Below are 24043 nucleotides of genomic sequence, written 5' to 3'. Positions count from 1 at the left end.
CCATACGCAATTGAAAGGAATTTATTGGGAGGGAGATCAGGATCTTCTCAGAAAAGGAGGGATCTCTTTTCCTGAAAACAAAGAAAGAAAAGCAGCACCTCAGGCCCAGCCCATGAAAACAAGGGATTCAATTAACTGTGAATGTGACTTTACATTAGTGACTATTCCACAAGAGGCCTGCTGCCCCCTTTTGGTGGCTGGTGGAAAAGCAGTCTACATTTTTTCCAAGAATTTCCCCCCCACTCTTGTAGTTATAATTTCCAGGGCAAACCAAGGCTCTGACACTTAGTAGTCCTATTGGTTTGATGATATGTGATGATATGACATAATATCTCACACTCTTTGTCAAATACAAGAGTATGCTCTGACGACAAGCATTGTGAACTATCTTATTTCCTGGTTAAGGACCATTACAGTACACAGCATCAACATTCAACTATGAGCCAAGCTACTACTTGTCTTAATGCAAATATGCCCCCAAATATGCCCAAATATGCCCCCTCGCCCCTCGGAGGGGGCATAACCACAGAGATCCTCCATCCATATAGAGAGCTTCAGGGTCCTCCCAGATACAGAGACAAGTAACCACAGAGATCCTCCATCCATATAGAGAGCTTCAGGGTCCTCCCAGATACAGATACAAGTAACCACAGAGATCCTCCATCCATATAGAGAGCTTCAGGGTCCTCCCAGATACAGAGACAAGTAACCACAGAGATCCTCCATCCATATAGAGAGCTTCAGGGTCCTCCCAGATACAGAGACAAGTAACCACAGAGATCCTCCATCCATATAGAGAGCTTCAGGGTCCTCTGTAGAGGACACGTTTCAGATAGACACCAGAGATGGTATTGTAGTATTCTGTAATAACAGTCAGTCCTCTGGATACTGTAACAGAGAGATTCCCCTCAGAGAGGGAAGGGCTGACTAGTCCTTGGGCATTGTCCTTTTGTTCCTGGACCGTTTGCCATGCAACACCAGGTGTCAAAGACCACATAAATTAAGTCCTACAGTATTACCTAAGCTTGCTACAGGAAATGGAGGGTGAAGAGGGGTGGCTTATTCCTCTCTCTCACCTAAGACGGATTTCTTTTTCAGCAGGATTTTTTTCTCTCCGTCTTCGTTTCTTGCGTGTTTGTTATAGAAACCTAATCTGTGGTGAGACCTCTCATTCCCTATGAAGGGTGTAAGGGTTAGGTGAGTCCAAGTTTTGAAGGAGGAGAGGGTGAAATGTCTCTCATTTTTAGAGGCCTGGAGGTCCATCACCAAGGAGACTGCAATCAATCTCCCCAGCTCAACTCTGCTTCTCTTCATCACATCCGAGCAACAAGTCACACGCGAACGACTCTGAGTATGTGGTGTCCATGTTTGATTTCTGATGGAGACAACCAAGAGGGTTTTCCGACAGCAGAAAAAGGATACCAGAGAAGAGACTTCAAAATGCATACTTGTGCATATAGTGTATTTCCGAAGAGGTATTGAGACAATATGGACACGAGCGTGGATAATATGCATGCCAGTGTTGTTTCGTGTTCATTGAACCGTATGTAGATAACACACAATGGATTACGAGACCCTCCCTTTTCAAATGAATCACTTTTTACCTAGGAATTATACGACCTATTCCTCAACTAAAAACAATAAACACAGTGTAAAGCCTTCTCTCTTCTCATAGCGTTGCCTAATGCCACTGTCTAAAGTCCTGCTTTCCCTTACAGAGAGGAACGCTTCCTTTGATCAGCAAATTGTTTTTGAGGTACTCTCTGTTCTTGAATGATCTGGACCACTGAAGTGGAAACTGAATTTTCTGGCGGTGCCCAAAGCTTTTTCAGAGAAAGTAGAGAGAGGGAGGAATCGAGGGAGTAGACGAGAGAGGAAACGAGAGAGGAATCGAGAGAGGAAATGAGGGAGGAGACAAGAGAGGAAACGAGGGAGGAAACGAGGGAGGAAACGAGAGAGGAAATGAGGGAGTAGACAAGAGAGGAAACGAGGGAGGAAACGAGGGAGGAGACGAGGGAGGTAACGAGAGAGGAAACAAGGGAGGAGACGAGAGAGGAAACGAGGGAGGGGTCAAGAGAGGAAACGAGGGAGGAGACAAGAGAGGAAACGAGGTAGGAGACAAGAGAGGAAACGAGGAAGGAGACAAGAGAGAAAACGAGGGAGGAGACAAGAGAGAAAACGAGGGAGGAACCAAATCAAAATTAAATGGAAATGACAGGAAGTGGGGGAAGTGTGAGAAATCTAAAACTACAGCCCAATTGCTCCTGACATCCTTCTGGCCAGAGTAATGGAAGTGTTTGGACGGTACAATAACAGACCATCTCTCAAATACAACAGCTCTCAACACGACTGGGAACTCAACTCGGAGGACTATGTTATCAACCTGAACAATGGGGGGGGGGGGTTCTCCGCCTTGGGAAGATGTGAACATGTTCATGTATTAGGAGCGTAAGCAGTCTCACTTAATGTTAAAAAAAAGACATTTTAAAAAATGGCCGACGTAACACTTCTTTGTGGGGAGAATGTCCTACGGGGTTACTGATAACAACAGGTTGAATGAGAGACAAATGTTGCTGCCAATCAGAGCGAAATGCAGAACAACAAAAAAAAAGCACAGCTCCTTGTAGGGCGTCGACGTCTTCACGCGGCTGCTTCCTCGTTCTAATGTAAATGGCCCATTAACTACTGTCCTTGGCAAACTGTTTAATTCGCCGGGCTTGATCATCGTTTGATTGGATAAGTGCACACTTTCATATTCATGCATATTCATATTCACACACTCACTTCAAATGTATGTGAATTAATTAGGATTGCCTTCCTGTGTCCTCACCAGCTATAAATAACAAACAGCCAGTGGTTTCCCATTCTGGGCCCTTTAATGTCGCTTGCGAGGGAAGGTCTTGGTATTTTTTGGGGGTAGGCTACATGGTTCAGAATGCCACGCAACATCAGTAGACCCTGGAGATTAGCTTGGTACAGCTGTCCAATCAGAATGCTGCTTACTGATACGGAATTCCTTTGCATTTAAATGCATCTAAAGTAGCTTTGTGTCAACTGAGTCTTGCTACTTAAAGCTAACTGGCTTTGTGTCAACTGAGTCTTGCTACGTAAAGCTAACTAGCTTTGTGTCAACTGAGTCTTGTTACGTAAAGCTAACTAGCTTTGTGTCAACTGAGTCTTGTTACGTAAAGCTAACTGGCTTTGTGTCAACTGAGTCTTGTTACGTAAAGCTAACTAGCTTTGTGTCAACTGAGTCTTGTTACGTAAAGCTAACTAGCTTTGTGTCAACTGAGTCTCGTTACGTAAAGCTAACTAGCTTTGTGTCAACTGAGTCTTGCTACGTAACGCTAACTAGCTTTGTGTCAACTGAGTCTTGTTACGTAAAGCTAACTAGCTTTGTGTCAACTGAGTCTTGTTACGTAAAGCTAACTGGCTTTGTGTCAACTGAGTCTTGTTACGTAAAGCTAACTAGCTTTGTGTCAACTGAGTCTTGTTACGTAAAGCTAACTAGCTTTGTGTCAACTGAGTCTTGTTACGTAAAGCTAACTAGCTTTGTGTCAACTGAGTCTTGCTACGTAAAGTTAACTAGCTTTGTGTCAACTGAGTCTTGTTACGTAAAGCTAACTAGCTTTGTGTCAACTGAGTCTTGCTACGTAAAGCTAACTAGCTTTGTGTCAACTGAGTCTTGTTACGTAAAGCTAACTAGCTTTGTGTCAACTGAGTCTTGCTACGTAAAGTTAACTAGCTTTGTGTCAACTGAGTCTTGTTACGTAAAGCTAACTAGCTTTGTGTCAACTGAGTCTTGTTACGTAAAGCTAACTAGCTTTGTGTCAACTGAGTCTTGCTACGTAAAGCTAACTAGCTTTGTGTCAACTGAGTCTTGTTACGTAAAGCTAACTAGCTTTGTGTCAACTGAGTCTTGCTACGTAAAGTTAACTAGCTTTGTGTCAACTGAGTCTTGTTACGTAAAGCTAACTAGCTTTGTGTCAACTGAGACTTGTTACGTAAAGCTAACTAGCTTTGTGTCAACTGAGTCTTGTTACGTAAAGCTCACTAGCTTTGTGTCAACTGAGTCTTGTTACGTAAAGCTAACTAGCTTTGTGTCAACTGAGTCTTGTTACGTAAAGTTAACTAGCTTTGTGTCAACTGAGTCTTGTTACGTAAAGCTAACTAGCTTTGTGTCAACTGAGTCTTGTTACGTAAAGCTAACTAGCTTTGTGTCAACTGAGTCTTGTTACGTAAAGCTAACTAGCTTTGTGTCAACTGAGTCTTGCTACGTAAAGTTAACTAGCTTTGTGTCAACTGAGTCTTGTTACGTAAAGCTAACTAGCTTTGTGTCAACTGAGTCTTGTTACGTAAAGCTAACTAGCTTTGTGTCAACTGAGTCTTGCTACGTAAAGCTAACTAGCTTTGTGTCAACTGAGTCTTGTTACGTAAAGTTAACTAGCTTTGTGTCAACTGAGTCTTGTTACGTAAAGCTAACTAGCTTTGTGTCAACTGAGTCTTGTTACGTAAAGCTAACTAGCTTTGTGTCAACTGAGTCTTGTTACGTAAAGCTAACTAGCTTTGTGTCAACTGAGTCTTGCTACGTAAAGTTAACTAGCTTTGTGTCAACTGAGTCTTGTTACGTAAAGCTAACTAGCTTTGTGTCAACTGAGTCTTGTTACGTAAAGCTAACTAGCTTTGTGTCAACTGAGTCTTGTTACGTAAAGCTAACTAGCTTTGTGTCAACTGAGTCTTGTTACGTAAAGCTAACTAGCTTTGTGTCAACTGAGTCTTGTTACGTAAAGCTAACTAGCTTTGTGTCAACTGAGTCTTGTTACGTAAAGTTAACTTGGACACGAACCTGATTAGGAGACACTTCTCGGGAACATAAGACACAAATAAGTCTCACACGCACACGGAGACACGCACCCACACAAGAGCACACACTCACACGTCGATAATTGCATACTGCTTGATAAGAAACCTTGGGTAATCCTCCCCTATAAGCATTATGAGATATACAATATGGATGATGTATGACTGGTGCATATTGAGATATACAATATTGATGTTGCATGATTGGTGCATTTTGGTGGACGTGAGAGCCTGTTCACAGTGTGTGTCTATATACTAGCCAAGTCTAAATCTACCACACTACCCACTCTAGGGACACCGGCAGGCCCTCTCGCATACCAATTAGCATTGAAAGAAAAAGGAGATTCAGGTATTTTGTTTACACCCCCCCCAAAAATACTTTGATATCTGCTCTTGGTGCGCAAGCTCACAGTTTAAAGTGGAACAGACAGCGGCATTCTCACACATCACGGTTGAAGGAAAATCCTTGTTGGAAACTGTATGCCTATGAATTCAAATGAGTGTGGATAGAGCCTGTGGTGAGAGTACTTGTCGAATAGCGAGGGAGATTTTGACAATGGAACCCGGGAAACCAATGATTAGGCTGGGATATCTGCTTTGTGTTTGAAATATTGAGGAAGAGACTAGCTATTTTTATTGAGCCCCTGGGGTGCCACATTTTGTTCTGGCCCAGCGTTAACACACCTGCTTCAACTAATTCACCCTATGTTCTAGTCCAGCACTAGCTGATTCCACTAATCAACTAATCACCAAAGCCGTTGATTAGTGCTGGGCTAGAACAACAACAACAAAGATACGCTTGAGGACCCAAAGTATTTCTGACATCAAACTCCTATAACATCAGTGAGGTGTTTAATACAGTCTCAACATACCACGGCTTCATCCTCAGATAGAGCGTGCTCCTCATCCTGGACGGGAGAGAGTTTCGCCTGGACTTCATCCACGGTAATACTGTGGTCGGGCAAACAAACAGGGGAGAAAAGGGGTTAAAAACAATGAGGGAGCGGGGCAAGGAAGGAAAGAAGGGAGAGAGGGAAGGAAGGAAAGAAGGAGGGAAGGGAAGGGAAGGGAGGGAGTGAGTGAGTGAGTGAGTGAGTGAGTGAGTGAGTGAGTGAGTGAGTGAGTGAGTGAGTGAGTGAGTGAGTGAGTGAGTGAGTTAGAAAAAAAGTAAAGAAAGAGAGAAATAAAGAATGAAAGGAAAGAAGAGAAGCAAATAAGAAAGAAAGCAGGAAGGGCAGAAGATGGGAGACATCGAGATGGGGATCCAGCATTATGTGCATTGATACAGTACTGATTGACAATTCCAAACAGACACAGATACTGTGGAATAGATGGAGGAAAAGCTACAGAGCCAGATTCCTGTGTGTGATTCTCTTACTCTGGCTGGAGAAGAGGTGGGTGTCTAGCTTGGAGTGGAGCTCTCTGTTATACTCTACAGTGGCGCAGGGTGATTATCCCACTCTCTCTCTTCACAGCATCCCAACCAACCTTTGATCAACTCTCCATGCCAGGGCCTCCACTAAGAGATGGCCATTGGATAAAGGAGAGAGGAGGCTACCGAAAAAGGATGCATGTCTCTCCAATTTCAAAGTCAGTTGTTGCAACCCCTTGTGCAGCTTTAGTAAATGTGAGGTTGCCACTAGAAGGAGAAAACATTTTTGAAAGTCTATTGCTGATGCATTCCATGGCCACACATGAAACTCCTAACAGTGAGTGATATGTATCTTTCAGAGGGCACAAAGCCACGCACTCACTCATTTAAACAATCTCTCAGTCTTTCACTCACTCACAGACACACACAACCCTCTCTTGAGTGAACACTCTGCCAGGTGTCTACACTGTTTCAGGGGCAGGGGTTTCAAACTCATTTTGCCTCTGGGCCTCATTTGGGTCTTCACAGAGGTCCAGAGAGCCACCGCACTATAAAATGTGTTGTATTTTCCTCGCCGCCAAAAATTTGCTAAAATTTGCTCCTTGACTGTCTAGATTTAATTTGAGTGACTGTTAGCTGTTAGCAATCTGGATTATAAGAGATAATAAATGCCCATTATTATTTCTACACAGGGTATAGTGTCTTACAGTAGATCAGGTTATCTACTACAGGAAACATGGAGGGTATAGTGACGTAGGTCAGGTGATCTACTACAGGAAACATGGAGGGTATAGTGTCGTAGGTCAGGTGATCTACTACAGGAAACATGGAGGGTATAGTGTCGTTGGTCGGGTGATCTACTACAGGAAACATGGAGGGTATAGTGTCGTAGGTCAGGTGATCTACTACAGGAAACATGGAGGGTATAGTGTCGGTGATCTACTACAGGAAACATGGAGGGCATAGTGTCTTACAGTAGATCATGTTATCTACTACAGGAAACATGGAGGGTATAGTGTCGTAGGTCAGGTAATCTACGACAGGAAACATGGAGGGTATAGTGTCGTAGGTCATGTGATCTACTACTGGAAACATGGAGGGTATAGTGTCTTACAGTAGATCATGTTATCTACTACAGGAAACATGGAGGGTATAGTGTCATAGGTCAGGTTATCTACTACAGGAAACATGGAGGGTATAGTGTCGTAGGTCAGGTTATCTACTACAGGAAACATGGAGGGTATAGTGTCTTACAGTAGATCATGTTATCTACTACAGGAAACATGGAGGGTATAGTGTCGTAGGTCAGGTGATCTACTACAGGAAACATGGAGGGTATAGTGTCGTAGGTCAGGTAATCTACGACAGGAAACATGGAGGGTATAGTGTCGTAGGTCAGGTGATCCACTACAGGAAACATGGAGGGTATAGTGTCTTACAGTAGATCATGTTATCTACTACAGGAAACATGGAGGGTATAGTGTCGGTGATCTACTACAGGAAACATGGAGGGCATAGTGTCTTACAGTAGATCATGTTATCTACTACAGGAAACATGGAGGGTATAGTGTCGTAGGTCAGGTAATCTACGACAGGAAACATGGAGGGTATAGTGTCGTAGGTCATGTGATCTACTACTGGAAACATGGAGGGTATAGTGTCTTACAGTAGATCATGTTATCTACTACAGGAAACATGGAGGGTATAGTGTCATAGGTCAGGTTATCTACTACAGGAAACATGGAGGATATAGTGTCGTAGGTCAGGTTATCTACTACAGGAAACATGGAGGGTATAGTGTCTTACAGTAGATCATGTTATCTACTACAGGAAACATGGAGGGTATAGTGTCGTAGGTCAGGTGATCTACTACAGGAAACATGGAGGGTATAGTGTCGTAGGTCAGGTAATCTACGACAGGAAACATGGAGGGTAGTATAGTGTCGTAGGTCAGGTGATCCACTACAGGAAACATGGAGGGTATAGTGTCTTACAGTAGATCATGTTATCTACTACAGGAAACATGGAGGGTATAGTGTCGTAGGTCAGGTGATCTACTACAGGAAACATGGAGGGTATAGTGTCGTAGGTCAGGTAATCTACGACAGGAAACATGGAGGGTATAGTGCCGTAGGTCATGTGATCTACTACAGGAAACATGGAGGGTATAGTGTCGTAGGTCAGGTGATCTACTACAGGAAACATGGAGGGTATAGTGTCTTACAGTAGATCAGGTTATCTACTACAGCAAACATGGAGGGTATAGTGTTGTTGGTCGGGTGATCTACTACAGGAAACATGGAGGGTATAGTGTCGTAGGTCAGGTGATCTACTACAGGAAACATGGAGGGTATAGTGTCGTAGGTCAGGTGATCCACTACAGGAAACATGGAGGGCAATAGTGTCGTAGGTCAGGTAATCTACGACAGGAAACATGGAGGGTATAGTGTCGTAGGTCAGGTGATCTACGACAGGAAACATGGAGGGTATGGTGTCGTAGGTCAGGTGATCTACTACAGGAAACATGGAGGGTATAGTGTCGTAGGTCAGGTGATCTACTACAGGAAACATGGAGGGTATAGTGTCGTAGGTCAGGTGATCCACTACAGGAAACATGGAGGGCAATAGTGTCGTAGGTCAGGTAATCTACGACAGGAAACATGGAGGGTATAGTGTCGTAGGTCAGGTGATCTACTACAGGAAACATGGAGGGTATAGTGTCGTAGGTCAGGTGATCTACTACAGGAAACATGGAGGGTATAGTGTCGTAGGTCAGGTGATCTACTACAGGAAACATGGAGGGTATAGTGTCGTAGGTCAGGTGATCTACTACAGGAAACATGGAGGGTATAGTGTCGTAGGTCAGGTGATCTACTACAGGAAACATGGAGGGTATAGTGTCGTAGGTCAGGTGATCTACTACAGGAAACATGGAGGGTATAGTGTCGTAGGTCAGGTGATCCACTACAGGAAACATGGAGGGCAATAGTGTCGTAGGTCAGGTAATCTACGACAGGAAACATGGAGGGTATAGTGTCGTAGGTCAGGTTATCTACTACAGGAAACATGGAGGGTATAGTGTCGTAGATCAGGTTATATACTACAGGAAACATGGAGGGTATAGTGTCGTAGATCAGGTTATCTACTACAGGAAACATGGAGGGTATAGTGTCGTAGATCAGGTTATATACTGCTGGCGATCTGGCCTCAGTCCCAAACGCAGGGGACTACGGGAGGTTATGTTCAATCAGAGAAAACGTGACCGTGTGTGAACGAACACGCACAGACGACACACATACACACAGACAAGGGGGGGGGGGTCAAAACCACAACACGTTGCTGTGCCGTGATTTGTTTCCAATAGCATTTGTTACACACTATTTATAAGCAGCACTACAGGTACCAGTTAATCCTGCACTGGGCTGCCAGCTGTCGGCACTGGGACTCGTTTGTGTGTGTGGTACTTATGAAGGCTTAGGGGCAACATAACACAGAGAGGCAGAAACCCACCCAGGAGCCTACGATACATGTTTAGACAACGCTAAGACAACGCTAAGACAACGCTAAGACGACGTTTAGAAGAAGAAGAAAAAGACTAAGTTAAGCATGTTTCTTATCTTATATGATATGGCATTACCATGTCTAAACCAAAAGAAAGACGTCTGCTTTCAGATTCCCTTTTTGAACTGGTAAAACCACAAATCCACGAATCTAAAGCCTTCCTATTGGAGGGAACCTTTATGCTGGGGAGGGGGGGGGGACTTCATTTTTTAAACATTTTATTACATTCCTATTTATTTCAGAGGGGGAATCAAAGTTCTTAAGAAGACAATAGTTATTATTAACGATAACGGAATAAATATATAACACACATGAGATACGCCTATAAATGGAGTGCAATTATCGCTGAATTTGCATATCATGATATATTCCTATCAAAAGGATAAAGAAAAGTGTAGCGTTTCAGGGTGACTAATTAGCAACAAAGAGACAACCTATTATTTTTTTTACAAGAGTCCAGAACGTGCATACTAATATCGTTTTGAGTCGGTACGTGGAAAACTGTGCTAGTATCAGGTACATCATGCGCAAAAGCAATCTAAATTGCGCTTGGCACCGAGGCATGTTGGAGCTACCCCTCTCGAGCCAGGCCCAGAATCCCAATGACGGATTGACTGAAACAAATATCTGACTTATAAACAAGCGGAATATATTTTAGCTTAGTAATGTGTTTGTTTTAAGCCGAGCTCCCAGAACCTCAGCAATGGGGAGGGGACAGACGCAGGCTGAATAACAGTGAACATCAAGAGGCTCAGGAAGTCATTAACCACCGCGCCACTAGCTAAAAAAAAAAAAAAAAAAAAAAAAAAGCTGCGCAAGCATTTCCTTCTGATGCGGCCATATGTTTTATAGCATGTTTAGTTTACAATCCCGGGGCCACCCTCTCCCGGAGAATATGCCTAGTTAGCTTGCACAGTATTGATTTCTTTCAGAGGCAGTGGGGGGGGGTGGGGGGGATGTGGGTGGATGAGGAAGGGGAGATAACAGGCTCATTGGAAACTCGGTTGATTTTTCTGCAAGCCTGTGAGGAAATGTTAACATCTCACTGGGAAGCAAAACTGTAGCCATTCTCCATGAAGCAGACAGAGGAGGTTAAACACAGCCCACAGCAGACAGACAGAGGAGGTTAAACACAGCCCACAGCAGACAGACAGAGGAGGTTAAACACAGCCCACAGCAGCAGACAGAGGAGGTTAAACACAGCCCACAGCAGACAGACAGAGGAGGTTAAACACAGCCCACAGCAGCAGACAGAGGAGGTTAAACACAGCCCACAGCAGACAGACAGAGGAGGTTAAACACAGCCCACAGCAGCAGACAGAGGAGGTTAAACACAGCCCACAGCAGACAGACAGAGGAGGTTAAACACAGCCCACAGCAGACAGACAGAGGAGGTTAAACACAGCCCACAGGAGCAGACAGAGGAGGTTAAAAACAGACACAGCAGACAGAGGAGGTTAAACACAGCCCACAGCAGACAGACAGAGGAGGTTAAACACAGCCCACAGCAGACAGAGGAGGTTAAACACTGCCCACAGCAGACAGACAGAGGAGGTTAAACAAAGCCCACAGCAGACAGAGGAGGTTAAACAAAGCCCACAGCAGACAGACAGAGGAGGTTAAACACTGCCCACAGCAGACAGACAGAGGAGGTTAAACAAAGCCCACAGCAGACAGAGGAGGTTAAACACTGCCCACAGCAGACAGACAGAGGAGGTTAAACAAAGCCCACAGCAGACAGAGGAGGTTAAACACAGCCCACAGACAAACAACACAAGGTGGGATGGTTGAGCGGGAGGGGATGTTCATGGAGACCAATGACACTCACCGACAGAGTTGGGAGACGAAAGAATGAGAGGAGGAGACGCATTCCAAGACGAATGAGACCTATGAGTTAACCATTTTTCTTACTGACCGCTACGAAAGAGGTACAATCAATCATTGAATCGAAGGTAGACAAAGTCAAGATATTATCTAAATTTAATACAGTTGGTCGGAAGTTATGATTTGTCAGCTAGGCTTGAAACACCATATCAGTCTAATAAGATCATCCTGATAGGTGAGGGTATCTTAACAACCTGATAAGATATGCAAAGTTTATTCTGAAGGAAACGCTTGAGAACGGTGATTCTAATTGAGAAAACTACTGCGTGTGTATATATGCTAAAAGTAAACTTCATCAATGCATGGTAACTAGTTAAAACATTAAAACAACAAATTTGAAATCTAGCTTATGATTAGCCCATGGTATTTACAGATAGACAAACCCTCATGCTTCGGAATATATATTTATAAAAACACTACGCAGTATCATTTGGGCCACAGGTGAACATGCTTATGAAGGTTGCGAGTTCAAACCCCCGAGCCGACAAGGTACAAATCTGTCGTTCTGCCCCTGAACAGGCAGTTAACCCACTGTTCCTAGGCCGTCATTGTAAATAAGAATTTGTTTCTTAACCGACTTGCCTAGTTAAATGAAGGTAAAATAAATTGCTAATATACTGTAGACCATAGGCATGGTCCACCATATTAAAATCATTTTAACCAATATGTTAATTAGTCCCATTTCTGGAGATGGAGATTATTATTTTAGACGGTGCCAGTAGAATGTTAGTAGTAGAATGTAATTGAACTTTGAACTCTTTGTACATAAAATGTCTCCGGCAGAGACACAAAAAAGGAAACCTCCCCCTCTGTGACTTTTTCCCCCCTCCACTGCTACAAACATTTCCAGAGGAAACACTGCAAGTAACCTTGGTAACACTGCATGTTTGGTAGTGTATATATATACACAGTGAATGTAAAAGCGAGGTTCTTTACCTTCCATCTCTATTGCTGTCCAACTCTTTGAAAACGCTGATTGGAGACTCAGGCCTATAGGGACTCGTGGGACCTGTGAACACAACAATGTAGGGTTACTGTGAAATCACCTGATAACGTTCCAGGCTACATAGTTGTGAACTGTGAAATCACCTGATAACGTTCCAGGCTACATAGTTGTGAACTGTGAAATCACCTGATAACGTTCCAGGCTACATAGTTGTGAACTGTGAAATCCCCTGATAACGTTCCAGGCTACATAGTTGTGAACTGTGAAATCCCCTGATAACGTTCCAGGCTACATAGTTGTGAACTGTGAAATCCCCTGATAACGTTCCAGGCTACATAGTTGTGAACTGTGAGATCACCTGATAACGTTCCAGGCTACATAGTTGTGAACTGTGAGATCACCTGATAACGTTCCAGGCTACATAGTTGTGAACTGTGAGATCACCTGATAACGTTCCAGGCTACATAGTTGTGAACTGTGAGATCACCTGATAACGTTCCAGGCTACATAGTTGTGAACTGTGAAATCCCCTGATAACGTTCCAGGCTACATAGTTGTGAACTGTGAAATCCCCTGATAACGTTCCAGGCTACATAGTTGTGAACTGTGAAATCCCCTGATAACGTTCCAGGCTACATAGTTGTGAACTGTGAAATCCCCTGATAAAGTTCCAGGCTACATAGTTGTGAACTGTGAGATCACCTGATAACGTTCCAGGCTACATAGTTGTGAACTGTGAAATCCCACCTTCAGTGAAAACGGTAATAAGTCATTGAGTGACAAAACAATTTGACTCAAATTTCAATTTGGTGGTGGAATTCCCCTTTAACTATATCAAATATACGTGGCTCCCGAGTGGCACAGCAGTCTAAGGCACTGCATCTCAGTGCAAGAGGTGTCACTACAGTCCCTGGTTCGAATCTAGGCTGCATCACATACGGACGTGATTGGGAGTCCCATAGGGCGGGGCACAATTGGCCCAGAGTCATCCGGGTTTGGCCAGGGTAGGCCGTCATTGTAAATAATAATTTGTTCTTAACCGACTTTCCTAGTTAAATAAAGGTAAAATAAAGGGGAGGGAGGGAGGATGGATGGATGGATGGATGGATGGATGGATGGGCTAGGGGGAGGGAGGGAGGATGGGCTAGGGGGAGGGAGGGAGGATGGGCTGAGGGGAGGGGAGGGAGGATGGATGGACTAAGGAGAGGGGGAGGGAGGGAGGATGGATGGACTAAGGAGAGGGGGAGGGAGGGAGGATGGATGGACTAAGGAGAGGGGGAGGGAGGGAGGATGGATGGACTAAGGAGAGGGGGAGGGAGGGAGGATGGATGGACTAAGGAGAGGGGAGGGAGGATGGATGGACGAAGGAGAGGGGGAGGGAGGGAGGGAGGATGGATGGACTAAGGAGAGGGGGAGGGAGGGAGGATGGATGGACTAAGGAGAGGGGGAGGGAGGGAAGATGGATGGACTAAGGAGAGGGAGAGGGGGAGGGAGGGAGAGGGGGAGGGAGGGAGAATGGATGGACTGAGGGGAGGGAGAATGGATGGACTGAGGGGAGGGAGAATGGATGGACTGAGGGAGGGGAGGGAGAATGGATGGACTGAGGGAGGGGGAGGGAGAATGAATGGACTGAGGGGAGGGAGAATGGATGGACTGAGGGGAGGATGGACAGAGGGGAGGGAGGATGGGCTGAGGGGAGGAGGGAGGATGGGCTGAGGGGAGGAGGGAGGAGGGCTGAGGGGAGGAGGGAGGGGGGTTCACCCAGTGCTTGGGCAATCAGGCGATGAGTCAGTCATGCTGAGAGAACATTTGGTTCTACTGTAAAAAAATGTATATATAAAAAATAAAACATAAAAACGTGTCAGGATCCAGAATGCAATCAGGGTGCTTTGTGCTGTACGGCAACATAATGACATGATTTCCCCTCTGTTCGCCATTCGCCCTAGTTTTCAGGCACTGGAAAAAGGCTCCACTCCCGTTCTCCTTCACCGAGCCACATTCACTTTCCGATCACAAGAAACGAGATGAGCAAGAAAGGGGGGAAGTTGACCTCCATTCACGACTAAACCAATCCCTTATCATTGACTCAATCTAAAAGGGGCAAACTGATTGCCCCAAAGATGTAGAAAGAAGCACTTTTCATAATGCTAATTACACATCCGCCATAATTAGCTTTCTGTACATGATTTGGCTAATTATGGAAACGCTAATTGTGAAATTAGCCATTTTTTCCACCATACAGTGTGCTGCATTAAGAATCCATGTGTTTAGATATTTAACAGAGCAAAATATGACCACTGAATTACACTATTTATCTTCAGTTTATTTGATCCAGGGTTAAGGTCAATTCCTATTTAACTTGAAATTCTAAATTCAATTCTTGATTTCACTCATGAAGTGGAGAATGTTGTTTGAGTTCCATTTCGAATTTCAACAATCTTCAAGTTCTGGAATTTAATTGATTAGACTGTTTGGACTTTTTTTTTTAATTGAAATTGTAAAACATGAAATATTTTCTTTGGGAATTCAGTGTTTTTACATTTCCCAGTAAATGGATTTAATGGATAATGTATCATTGGCTGCAGGATTTGTTTTAAATCAGTTCAACTTGTATTTCTACATTTCCAGTATAGCTAGGCTATCTGAACAGAAACAGTGCTCAGCCTGAAAGCCTGAGGGAATTTAATTACAATTGGAATTTGTGGAATTGTTAAGGATAATGAATTTGGAATTGAATTCTTGGAATTTACCAAACATCAAATCAAATCAAATTGTATATGTCACATACACATTGGTTAGCAGATGTTAATGTGAGTGTAGCGAAATGCTTGTGCTTCTAGTTCCGACAATGCAGTAATAACCAACGAGTAATCTAGCTAACAATTCCAAAACTACTACCTTATAGACACAAGTTTCAAAAGGGATAAAGAATATGTACATTGGAATTGAGAGGAATTTAATTATCTCTGAATTCAAAGACTGACCTGGAATTTGAATTGAATTAAATGTAATTTACAAGGAGAGAGATTCTAATTAGAATGTGGAATTCACCCCCTGACCTTTGTTCAAAGATTCCAAAAGTTCACAAAACTCAAAAGGAGGAAGAATCATTCAACGAGAAACTACATTTTATGTCAACTCTGAATATAAAGTGACAGTTCACCCAAATTACAAAATTACTCATTTGTGTGAACAGTCTACGGACAACGACCATGTTGTGGGTTTGTTTACTTGGCCACTGTCAACAACACTGCTAACCAAATCAAGGACGGCAGCTCTTCCTGGTCCATATACTGCTTTCAGCGTCAGGAAATAATATCTCATGAAAACCTTTCCATGTATTCAACTGTTGCATGGGTTCATGGTAACATGGTGACGTGATGTCCTCTTGCAAACGCAACATATTCTGTATCTGTCATTGTAAAGACATGTCCTGTGTTTCAACTGCTGGCATTTCTGTATAGCACTTTGTGACATCTGCTAATGTAAAAAATAAAAAAATAAAAAAAGCTTCATAAATGCATTTGATTGATTGATATCACGCCCTGCTGCTTGACATCCTCCACCCATCTGCAGTCTCTCTGCTCTCTCCATCCTGACATCCCACCCGGCTGCAGTCTCTCTGCTCTCTCCATCCTGATATCCCACCCATCTGCAGTCTCTCTGCTCTCTCCATCCTGATATCCCATCCATCTGCAGTCTCTCTGCTCTCTCCATCCTGATATCCCATCCTGCTGCAGTCTCTCTGCTCTCTCCATCCTGATATCCCATCCTGCTGCAGTCTCTCTGCTCTCTCCATCCTGATATCCCACCCATCTGCAGTCCCTCTGCTCTCTCCATCCTGATATCCCACCCTACTGCAGTCCCTCTGCTCTCTCCATCCTGATATCCCACCCATCTGCAGTCCCTCTGCTCTCTCCATCCTTTCTTCCACTCATCTTGCGGGAGACAATCTCATCCCTCCGTTCACTGCAGCTGTAGCAGCCAGAGCCGTACAATGGGGGGAGATAGTCAGAGAGAGAGAGAGAGAGAGAGAGAGAGAGAGAGAGAGAGAGAGAGAGAGAGAGAGAGAGAGAGAGAGAGAGAGAGAGAGAGAGAGAGAGAGAGAGAGAGAGAGAGAGAGAGAGAGAGAAAGAGAAGGATGAAGTGAGAGTGCGAGAGAGAGGGGGAGGGAGTGAGTGGGAGAGAGGCAGAGAGAGATAAAGAAAAAGAGAGAGAGTGGAAGGGAGAGTGAGGGAAGCGAGTTCGGAGGCACTGGCTCTCCTGGCAGACGGCACATATAGCTCGCTATGTTTACTAATGGAGACCATCAGTCATCCGTGGAGCGTTACCGTAGTGATTGCACACCGAGAGCTCTTAAAGTAAAGGGAGAGAAGAGAGAGAATGGAAAACATCAGATGGGCCCTTAAGATCTATACCTGCAGTACATGTAACAAATCATTCAGGGAGCTTCTTTGTTCCCAGGGTTAATACGGAAGACGTCCATGAGACGGGGGGCACGGAGGACTTCCATGAGACGGGGGGCCACGGAAGACTTCCATGAGACGGGGGGCACGGAAGACTTCCATGAGACGGGGGGGGCACGGAAGACTTCCATGAGACGGGGGGCACGGAGGACTTCCATGAGACGGGGGGCACGGAAGACTTCCATGAGACGGGGGGCACGGAGGACTTCCATGAGACGGGGGGGCACGGAGGACTTCCATGAGACGGGGGGCCACGGAAGACTTCCATGAGACGGGGGGCACGGAAGACTTCCATGAGACGGGGGGGCACGGAAGACTTCCATGAGACGGGGGGCACGGAAGACTTCCATGAGACGGGGGGCACGGAGGACTTCCATGAGACGGGGGGGGCACGGAGGACTTCCATGAGACGGGGGGCACGGAGGACTTCCATGAGACGGGGGGCACGGAAGACTTCCATGAGACGGGGGGTGGCACGGAGGACTTCCATGAGACGGGGGGCACGGAGGACTTCCATGAGACGGGGGGCCACGGAAGACTTCCATGAGACGGGGGGGCACGGAAGACTTCCATGAGACGGGGGGGCACGGAGGACTTCCATGAGACGGGGGGCACGGAGGACTTCCATGAGACGGGGGGGGCCACGGAAGACTTCCATGAGACGGGGGGGCACGGAAGACTTCCATGAGACGGGGGGGGCACGGAGGACTTCCATGAGACGGGGGGCACGGAGGACTTCCATGAGACGGGGGGCACGGAGGACTTCCATGAGACGGGGGGCACGGAAGACTTCCATGAGACAGGCACGAAAGCAGAAAAAAAAGCCAAAAGAAATCAGCACTGTGTGAAATTCGTCCATAAACTTCAAATAGAGAACCAGTCAATAGGTTGGACACACCTTGTCATTCAAGGGTTTTTCTTTCTTTATACTATTTTCTACATTGTAGAATAATAGTGAAGACATCAACACTATGAAATAACACATATGGAATCATGTAGTAACCAACAAAGTATTAAACCAAATTATATTTGAGGTTCTTCAAAGTAGCCTTGATGACACCGTTGCATACTCTTGGCATTCACTCAACCACCTTCAACCACAGCCTTGAAGGAGTTCCCACACATGCTTAGCACTTGTTGGCTGCTTTTCCTTCACTCAGCGGTCCAACTCGTCCCAAACCATCTCAAATGGGTTGAGGTCGGGTGATTGTGGAGGCCAGGTCATCTGATACAGATCACTCTCCTTGGTCAAATAGCCCTTACACAGCCTGGAGGTGTGTTGGGTCATTGTCCTGTTGAAAAATAAATGATAGTCCCACTAAGAGCAAACCAGATAGGATGGCATATCGCTGCAGAAGGCTGTGGTAGCAATGCTGGTTAAGTGTGCCTTGAATTCTAAATAAATCACTGACAGTGTCACCGGCAAAGCACCCCCACACCATAACACCTCCTCCTCCATGCTTCAAGGTGGGAACCACACATGCGGAGATCATCAGTTCACCTACTCTGCATCTCACAGAGACATGGCGGTTGGGAACCAAAAATCTCAAATTTGGACTCATCAGACCAAAGGACAGATTTCCACTGGTCTAATGTCCATTGCTCGTGTTTGTTGGCCAAAGCCAGTCCCTTCTTCTCGTTGGTGTCCTTTAGAAGTCGTTTCTTTGCAGCAATTCGTCCATGAAGGCCTGGTTCATGCAGTCTCTTCTGAACAGTTAATGTTGAGATGTGTCTGTTACTTGAACTCTATGAAGCATTTATTTGGGCTGCAATCTGAGGTGCAGTTAACTCTAATGAACTTGTCCTCTACAGCAGAGGTAACTCTGGGTCTTCCTTTCCTGTGGCGGTCCTCATGAGAGGCAGTTTCATCATAGAGCTTGATGGTTTTTACGACTGCACCTTCACGATTGACTGACCTTCATGTCTTAAAGTAATGATGGACTGTCATATCTCTTTGCTTATTTGAGCTGTTCTTGACATAATATGGACTTGGTAATATATTCTATATACCACCCCTACCTGGTCACAACACAACTTATTGGCTCAAACACATTAAGAAGCAAAGAAATTCCATAAATTAATTAACAAGGCACAACTGTTAAATTAAATGCATTCCAGGTGACTACCTCATTCAGCTGGTTGAGAGACTGCCAAGAGTGTGCAAAGCTGTCATCAAGGAAAAGAGTGGCTACTTTGAAGAACCTCAAATATAAAATATATTTTGATTTGTTTAACCACTTTTTGGTTACTACATGATTCCATGTTTTATTTCATAGTTTTGATGTCTTCACTATTGTTCTACAATGTAGAAAATAGTAAAAATAAAGAAAAACCCTTGAATGAGTAGGAGTGTCCAAACTGTTGACTGGCACTGTATCTTAAAGAATCCTTGACATACTAATATATTCTGAACATTTTGTCACAATAACAGAATGGAATCAATGTCAAGGACTTACTCTCAGGTGTCAAGTGCACTTGATGTGCTTTTAAACCAAGTCCTGCTGGCTTCATGGATGGGCCAAATGTGGACCTTTAGAAAACATGCATTAAGGACGCTCCAAAGTCAAAAATCAGGTCAGCCGGTGGAATAGCTGGAGGAAACCCCTAGATCTCCGAGTGGACCCATGTACAGTTGAAGTCGGAAGTTTACAAACACCTACAAACACCAAATGCATATAAACTTAGTTTTTCACAATTCTTGACATTTAAATCTGAGTAAAAATTCCCTGTCTTAGGTCAGTTAGGATCACCACTTTATTTTAAGAATGTGAAATGTCAGAATAATAGTAGAGAGAATGATTTATTTCAGCTTTTATTTCTTTCATCATATTCCCAGTGGGTCAGAAGTTTACATACACTCAATTAGAATTTGGTAGCATTGCCTTTAAATTGTTGAACTTGGGTCAAATGATTCTGGTAGCCTTCCACAAGCTTCCCACACATTCCTCCTGACAGAGCTGGTGTAACTGAGTCAGGTTTGTAGGCCTCCTTGCTCGCACACGCTTTTTCAGTTCTGCCCAAATATTTTTTATAGGATTGAGGACAGGGCTTTGTGATGGCCACTCCAATACCTTGACTTTGTTGTCCTTAAGCCATTTTGCCACAACTTTGGAAGTATGCTTGGGGACATTGTCCATTTGGAAGACCCATTTGCGACCAAGCTTTTAACTTCCTGACTGATGTCGCTTCAATATAACCACATAATTTTCTTTCCTCATGATGCGATCTATTTTGTGAAGTGCACCAGTCCCTTTCTGAGGTCTTGGCTGATTTCTTTTGATTTTCCCATGATGTCAAGCAAAGAGGCACTGAGTTTGAAGGTAGGCCTTGAAATACATCCCCAGGTACACCTCCAATTGACTCACATGATGTCAATTAGCCTATTAGAAGCTTCTAAAGCCATGACATCATTTTCTGGAATTTTCCAAGCTGAATAAAGGCACAGTCAACTTAGTGTATGTAAACTTCTGACCCCCTGGAATTGTGATACAGTGAATTATAAGGGAAATAATCTGTCTGTTAAAAAAAAAAAAGACTTGTGTCATGCACAAAGTAGATGTCCTAACCGACTTGCCAAAGCTATAGTTTGTTAACAAGAAATTTATGGAGTGGTTTAAAAACAAGTTTTAAATGACTCCAACATAAGTGTATGTAAACTTCTGACTTCAATTGTAGCTCCACATCAGAACATGACAAACTTCAATGCACTGGGACAGAGAGAAGATTTGCATATGAGGCAGGGTTGTTAAGAGATAGGGTTATTATTATTATATATATATATATTAGGGTTCTTAAGAGTTTTGATCAGCATGACAATTCTAACCTGATGCTACCTGGGCCTGATGAGCCATACAGTATATTAAATATGTTATGAGCCAAACATTAATGATATTTAAATAAGCCCAAGCCCATTATCCAATACATAGGATGTAAGGAGAGGCCAGTGGAGCACAAGTGCTTGGCATATTGCACAAGAGAAAGGCTGTAAGTTAGTAGCTTACTATGCATTAATTAGCTAAATATAAGGGCAATACTGCATTGAATGTATTACCTGAGGCTAGGACATCAATGTGTATAGGGCTATATATATCAATCTAGAACAGGATGATCTATTTTGGATGCAATTTGAATGTTGATGGAGAGAGAGAGAAAGACTGCAAGAAACTGATTTAAAGAAACAATATTCGAGTGATCGGCTGTTTTAAAAAGTCTGGAGCTGCAATTTTTAACAAAAGAACAATCTTCACAATTAAAAAACAAAAACAAGATGACAACCGAAAGTCAGATGGAGAAATTAGACGAGCATTCAGTCTTTATATTACTGTAGCATAGTTTATGCTGCAGCAAATGTAGGCCTACCTGTCACAAGAGAAAAAGTTACCACGATAAAGATAGGTCTACATGCATCGTGACCTGCGCTCCATACTGAGCCGGGCTTGTCTGTCCCCACCCTGAGCGTTCTCTGAGCGTTCTCTGAGCGTTCTCTGAGTGTTCTCTCAGGCAAAGGCCACAGAGAAGCCAGATTTAGACATTACATATCATTTTTAACAGTTCCATTTCACGCCATGCTGCTGCTCATGTAAATAATTCATAATAATTGACCGGTTTTTCACAGTGATTTATCCCGGGAAAAGGGAGTGGTTTTGGGCAGTAAAATCCCAGTAACCGGGTTCCCCCCATTCAACTCCAGTGCTATTAATATCCAGGGGTTGGTGGGGGAGGACAATATGGTGCACGTAGATAGACTACTTGCTATATTTATGGGAAGATTGGTGGGGGAGGGGGTGACTGCCGACCTCCTTGTGACCCCAATACCACGGACATTAGGAAGAAGGTTCTTTATAAAAAACAACCCGTGCAATCCTCCTCCCGCCCCCCACCTCCTCCCCACTAATGTGCCCGCTTCCTCATTCAAGGTGGATTTAACCACAAATCTCCTCCAACATTCTTTGCCAAACAAAGACCTCCCATTAAGACTGTGAATGACGAGCAGCATCGGTTAGCCTAGCGAATGGGGGGGGGGGGTGACTCGGGTAATGCTGTCCGCGCTCTGTCAAAACAACGTGTGACATTTTCCCTTTAAAAAGCTAAATTACCGCCGCCGGAGGTTAAGATAGAGATCTAGGCACGCTAATAGACTAAAGTCAATGTGTGCGCACGTTAATCCGACTAATACGATCTCACATGATAGTTAGTGCACATCTGTTGTGTGGAAGAAGTTGTGTAGAGGTACCTTGCACGTATTAGGACTTGATAGAAGCTTTTGAAGGATGGGTTTCCCTCAATAGGAACGGTGACAGGCTAGAGATTAGCCTACGATGATCGAAGATGGCTAACACACTTTACAGTTCATTCGCAGCGCTGCTCGAAAACTGTTAACATGGGCAGCGTGTCAACAACAACAAAAACGTCTGCGTGTGCACTTGTAAGTCAATTGATCACCCGTTCCCAACATGCATCACTCTAAAAATGTTTTATTCCCCATTACATTTCCAAAGAGAAACCGCTAACCCATGGAGTCAATACCACTGATGAGAGACACAGTTCTTAAATAAACTTTTTTTTTTAATGTCTTTATTCCATTAAATCCTCCCGGAGTCATTGCCCCTTGACACACGTCGCTTTGCAAATTGCCTTTTGAGAGCACCAATAACACGGCCCTCCCCAATATCTGCATATGAACCCCCAGAGACGACCTCGATCAACTGCAGCCAAAAAGGAGAAGACTCCATTTTGGCTCAGAAAGAAAGGCAACCCACAGGCAAAGTGGGAATCATAATGTCTACTTGCCCCTGTGTTGGTATTTCCCACATATTGACATGTACAGATATAAAAAGACAGAAGAGATGGTATGAAAGGGTCAGTGTTTATTTTATTTTAAATGGATACTTCTGTTTATATTGATCATTTAATCCTCATCAATCTCATTCTTTGTTACCCTTTGGAGGGTTTTTAGCTTGGTTCTGACTGGATAAAGGCCCATATCTTTACAGGTTAAAATGCTGAGCTTGACTGTTTGGCCCACGATTGGAGGAATCCATGATGATGGGAGGAATCCATGATGATTGGAGGAATCCATGATGATGGGAGGAATCCATGATGATTGGAGGAATCCATGATGATTGGAGGAATCCATGATGATGGGAGGAATCCATGATGATTGGAGGAATCCATGATGATGGGAGGAATCCATGATGATTGGAGGAATCCATGATGATGGGAGGAATCCATGATGATGGGAGGAATCCATAATGATTGGAGGAATCCATGATGATGGGAGGAATCCATGATGATTGGAGGAATCCATGATGATTGGAGGAATCCATGATGATTGGAGGAATCCATGATGATTGGAGGAATCCATGATGATGGGAGGAATCCATGATGATGGGAGGAATCCATGATGATGGGAGGAATCCATGATGATTGGAGGAATCCATGATGATGGGAGGAATCCATGATGATGGGAGGAATCCATGATGATTGGAGGAATCCATGATGATTGGAGGAATCCATGATGATGGGAGGAATCCATGATGATTGGAGGAATCCATGATGATGGGAGGAATCCATGATGATTGGAGGAATCCATGATGATGGGAGGAATCCATGATGATGGGAGGAATCCATGATGATTGGAGGAATCCATGATGATTGGAGGAATCCATGATGATGGGAGGAATCCATGATGATTGGAGGAATCCATGATGATGGGAGGAATCCATGATGATTGGAGGAATCCATGATGATGGGAGGAATCCATGATGATGGGAGGAATCCATGATGATGGGAGGAATCCATGATGATGGGAGGAATCCATGATGATTGGAGGAATCCATGATGATGGGAGGGATCAAAAGTTCCTACAATCAATCTTACTGGCCATAATATCTGTGAATTTGGTTGATTAACTATGGCTTACTTTTTGTTAGATTATATATTTTTGTTTTATTC

General features: G+C 44.1%; 1 protein-coding gene across 3 annotated transcripts in view; it reads right to left on the bottom strand.

Annotated features, from left to right (window-relative positions):
- Nucleotides 1-24043, bottom strand: part of LOC118371767 (glucosidase 2 subunit beta-like) — a 317257-nt gene that overhangs the window by 272624 nt on the left and 20590 nt on the right. For all 3 annotated transcript variants that reach the window (XM_052459258.1, XM_052459259.1, XM_052459260.1), the window contains exons 7-8: nucleotides 12614-12686; nucleotides 5733-5811 (exon numbers count right to left, since the gene is read on the bottom strand). In XM_052459258.1, the coding sequence (XP_052315218.1) occupies nucleotides 5733-5811; nucleotides 12614-12686 (152 nt within the window). The remainder of the gene's footprint in view (nucleotides 1-5732; nucleotides 5812-12613; nucleotides 12687-24043) is intronic.

Source organism: Oncorhynchus keta, chromosome 13 (genome assembly GCF_023373465.1).
Source record: "Oncorhynchus keta strain PuntledgeMale-10-30-2019 chromosome 13, Oket_V2, whole genome shotgun sequence".
NCBI classification, from domain to species: Eukaryota; Metazoa; Chordata; class Actinopteri; order Salmoniformes; family Salmonidae; genus Oncorhynchus; species Oncorhynchus keta.
Note: the sequence above shows the minus strand (reverse complement) of the source record. Positions and strands in the feature narration are given on the sequence as shown.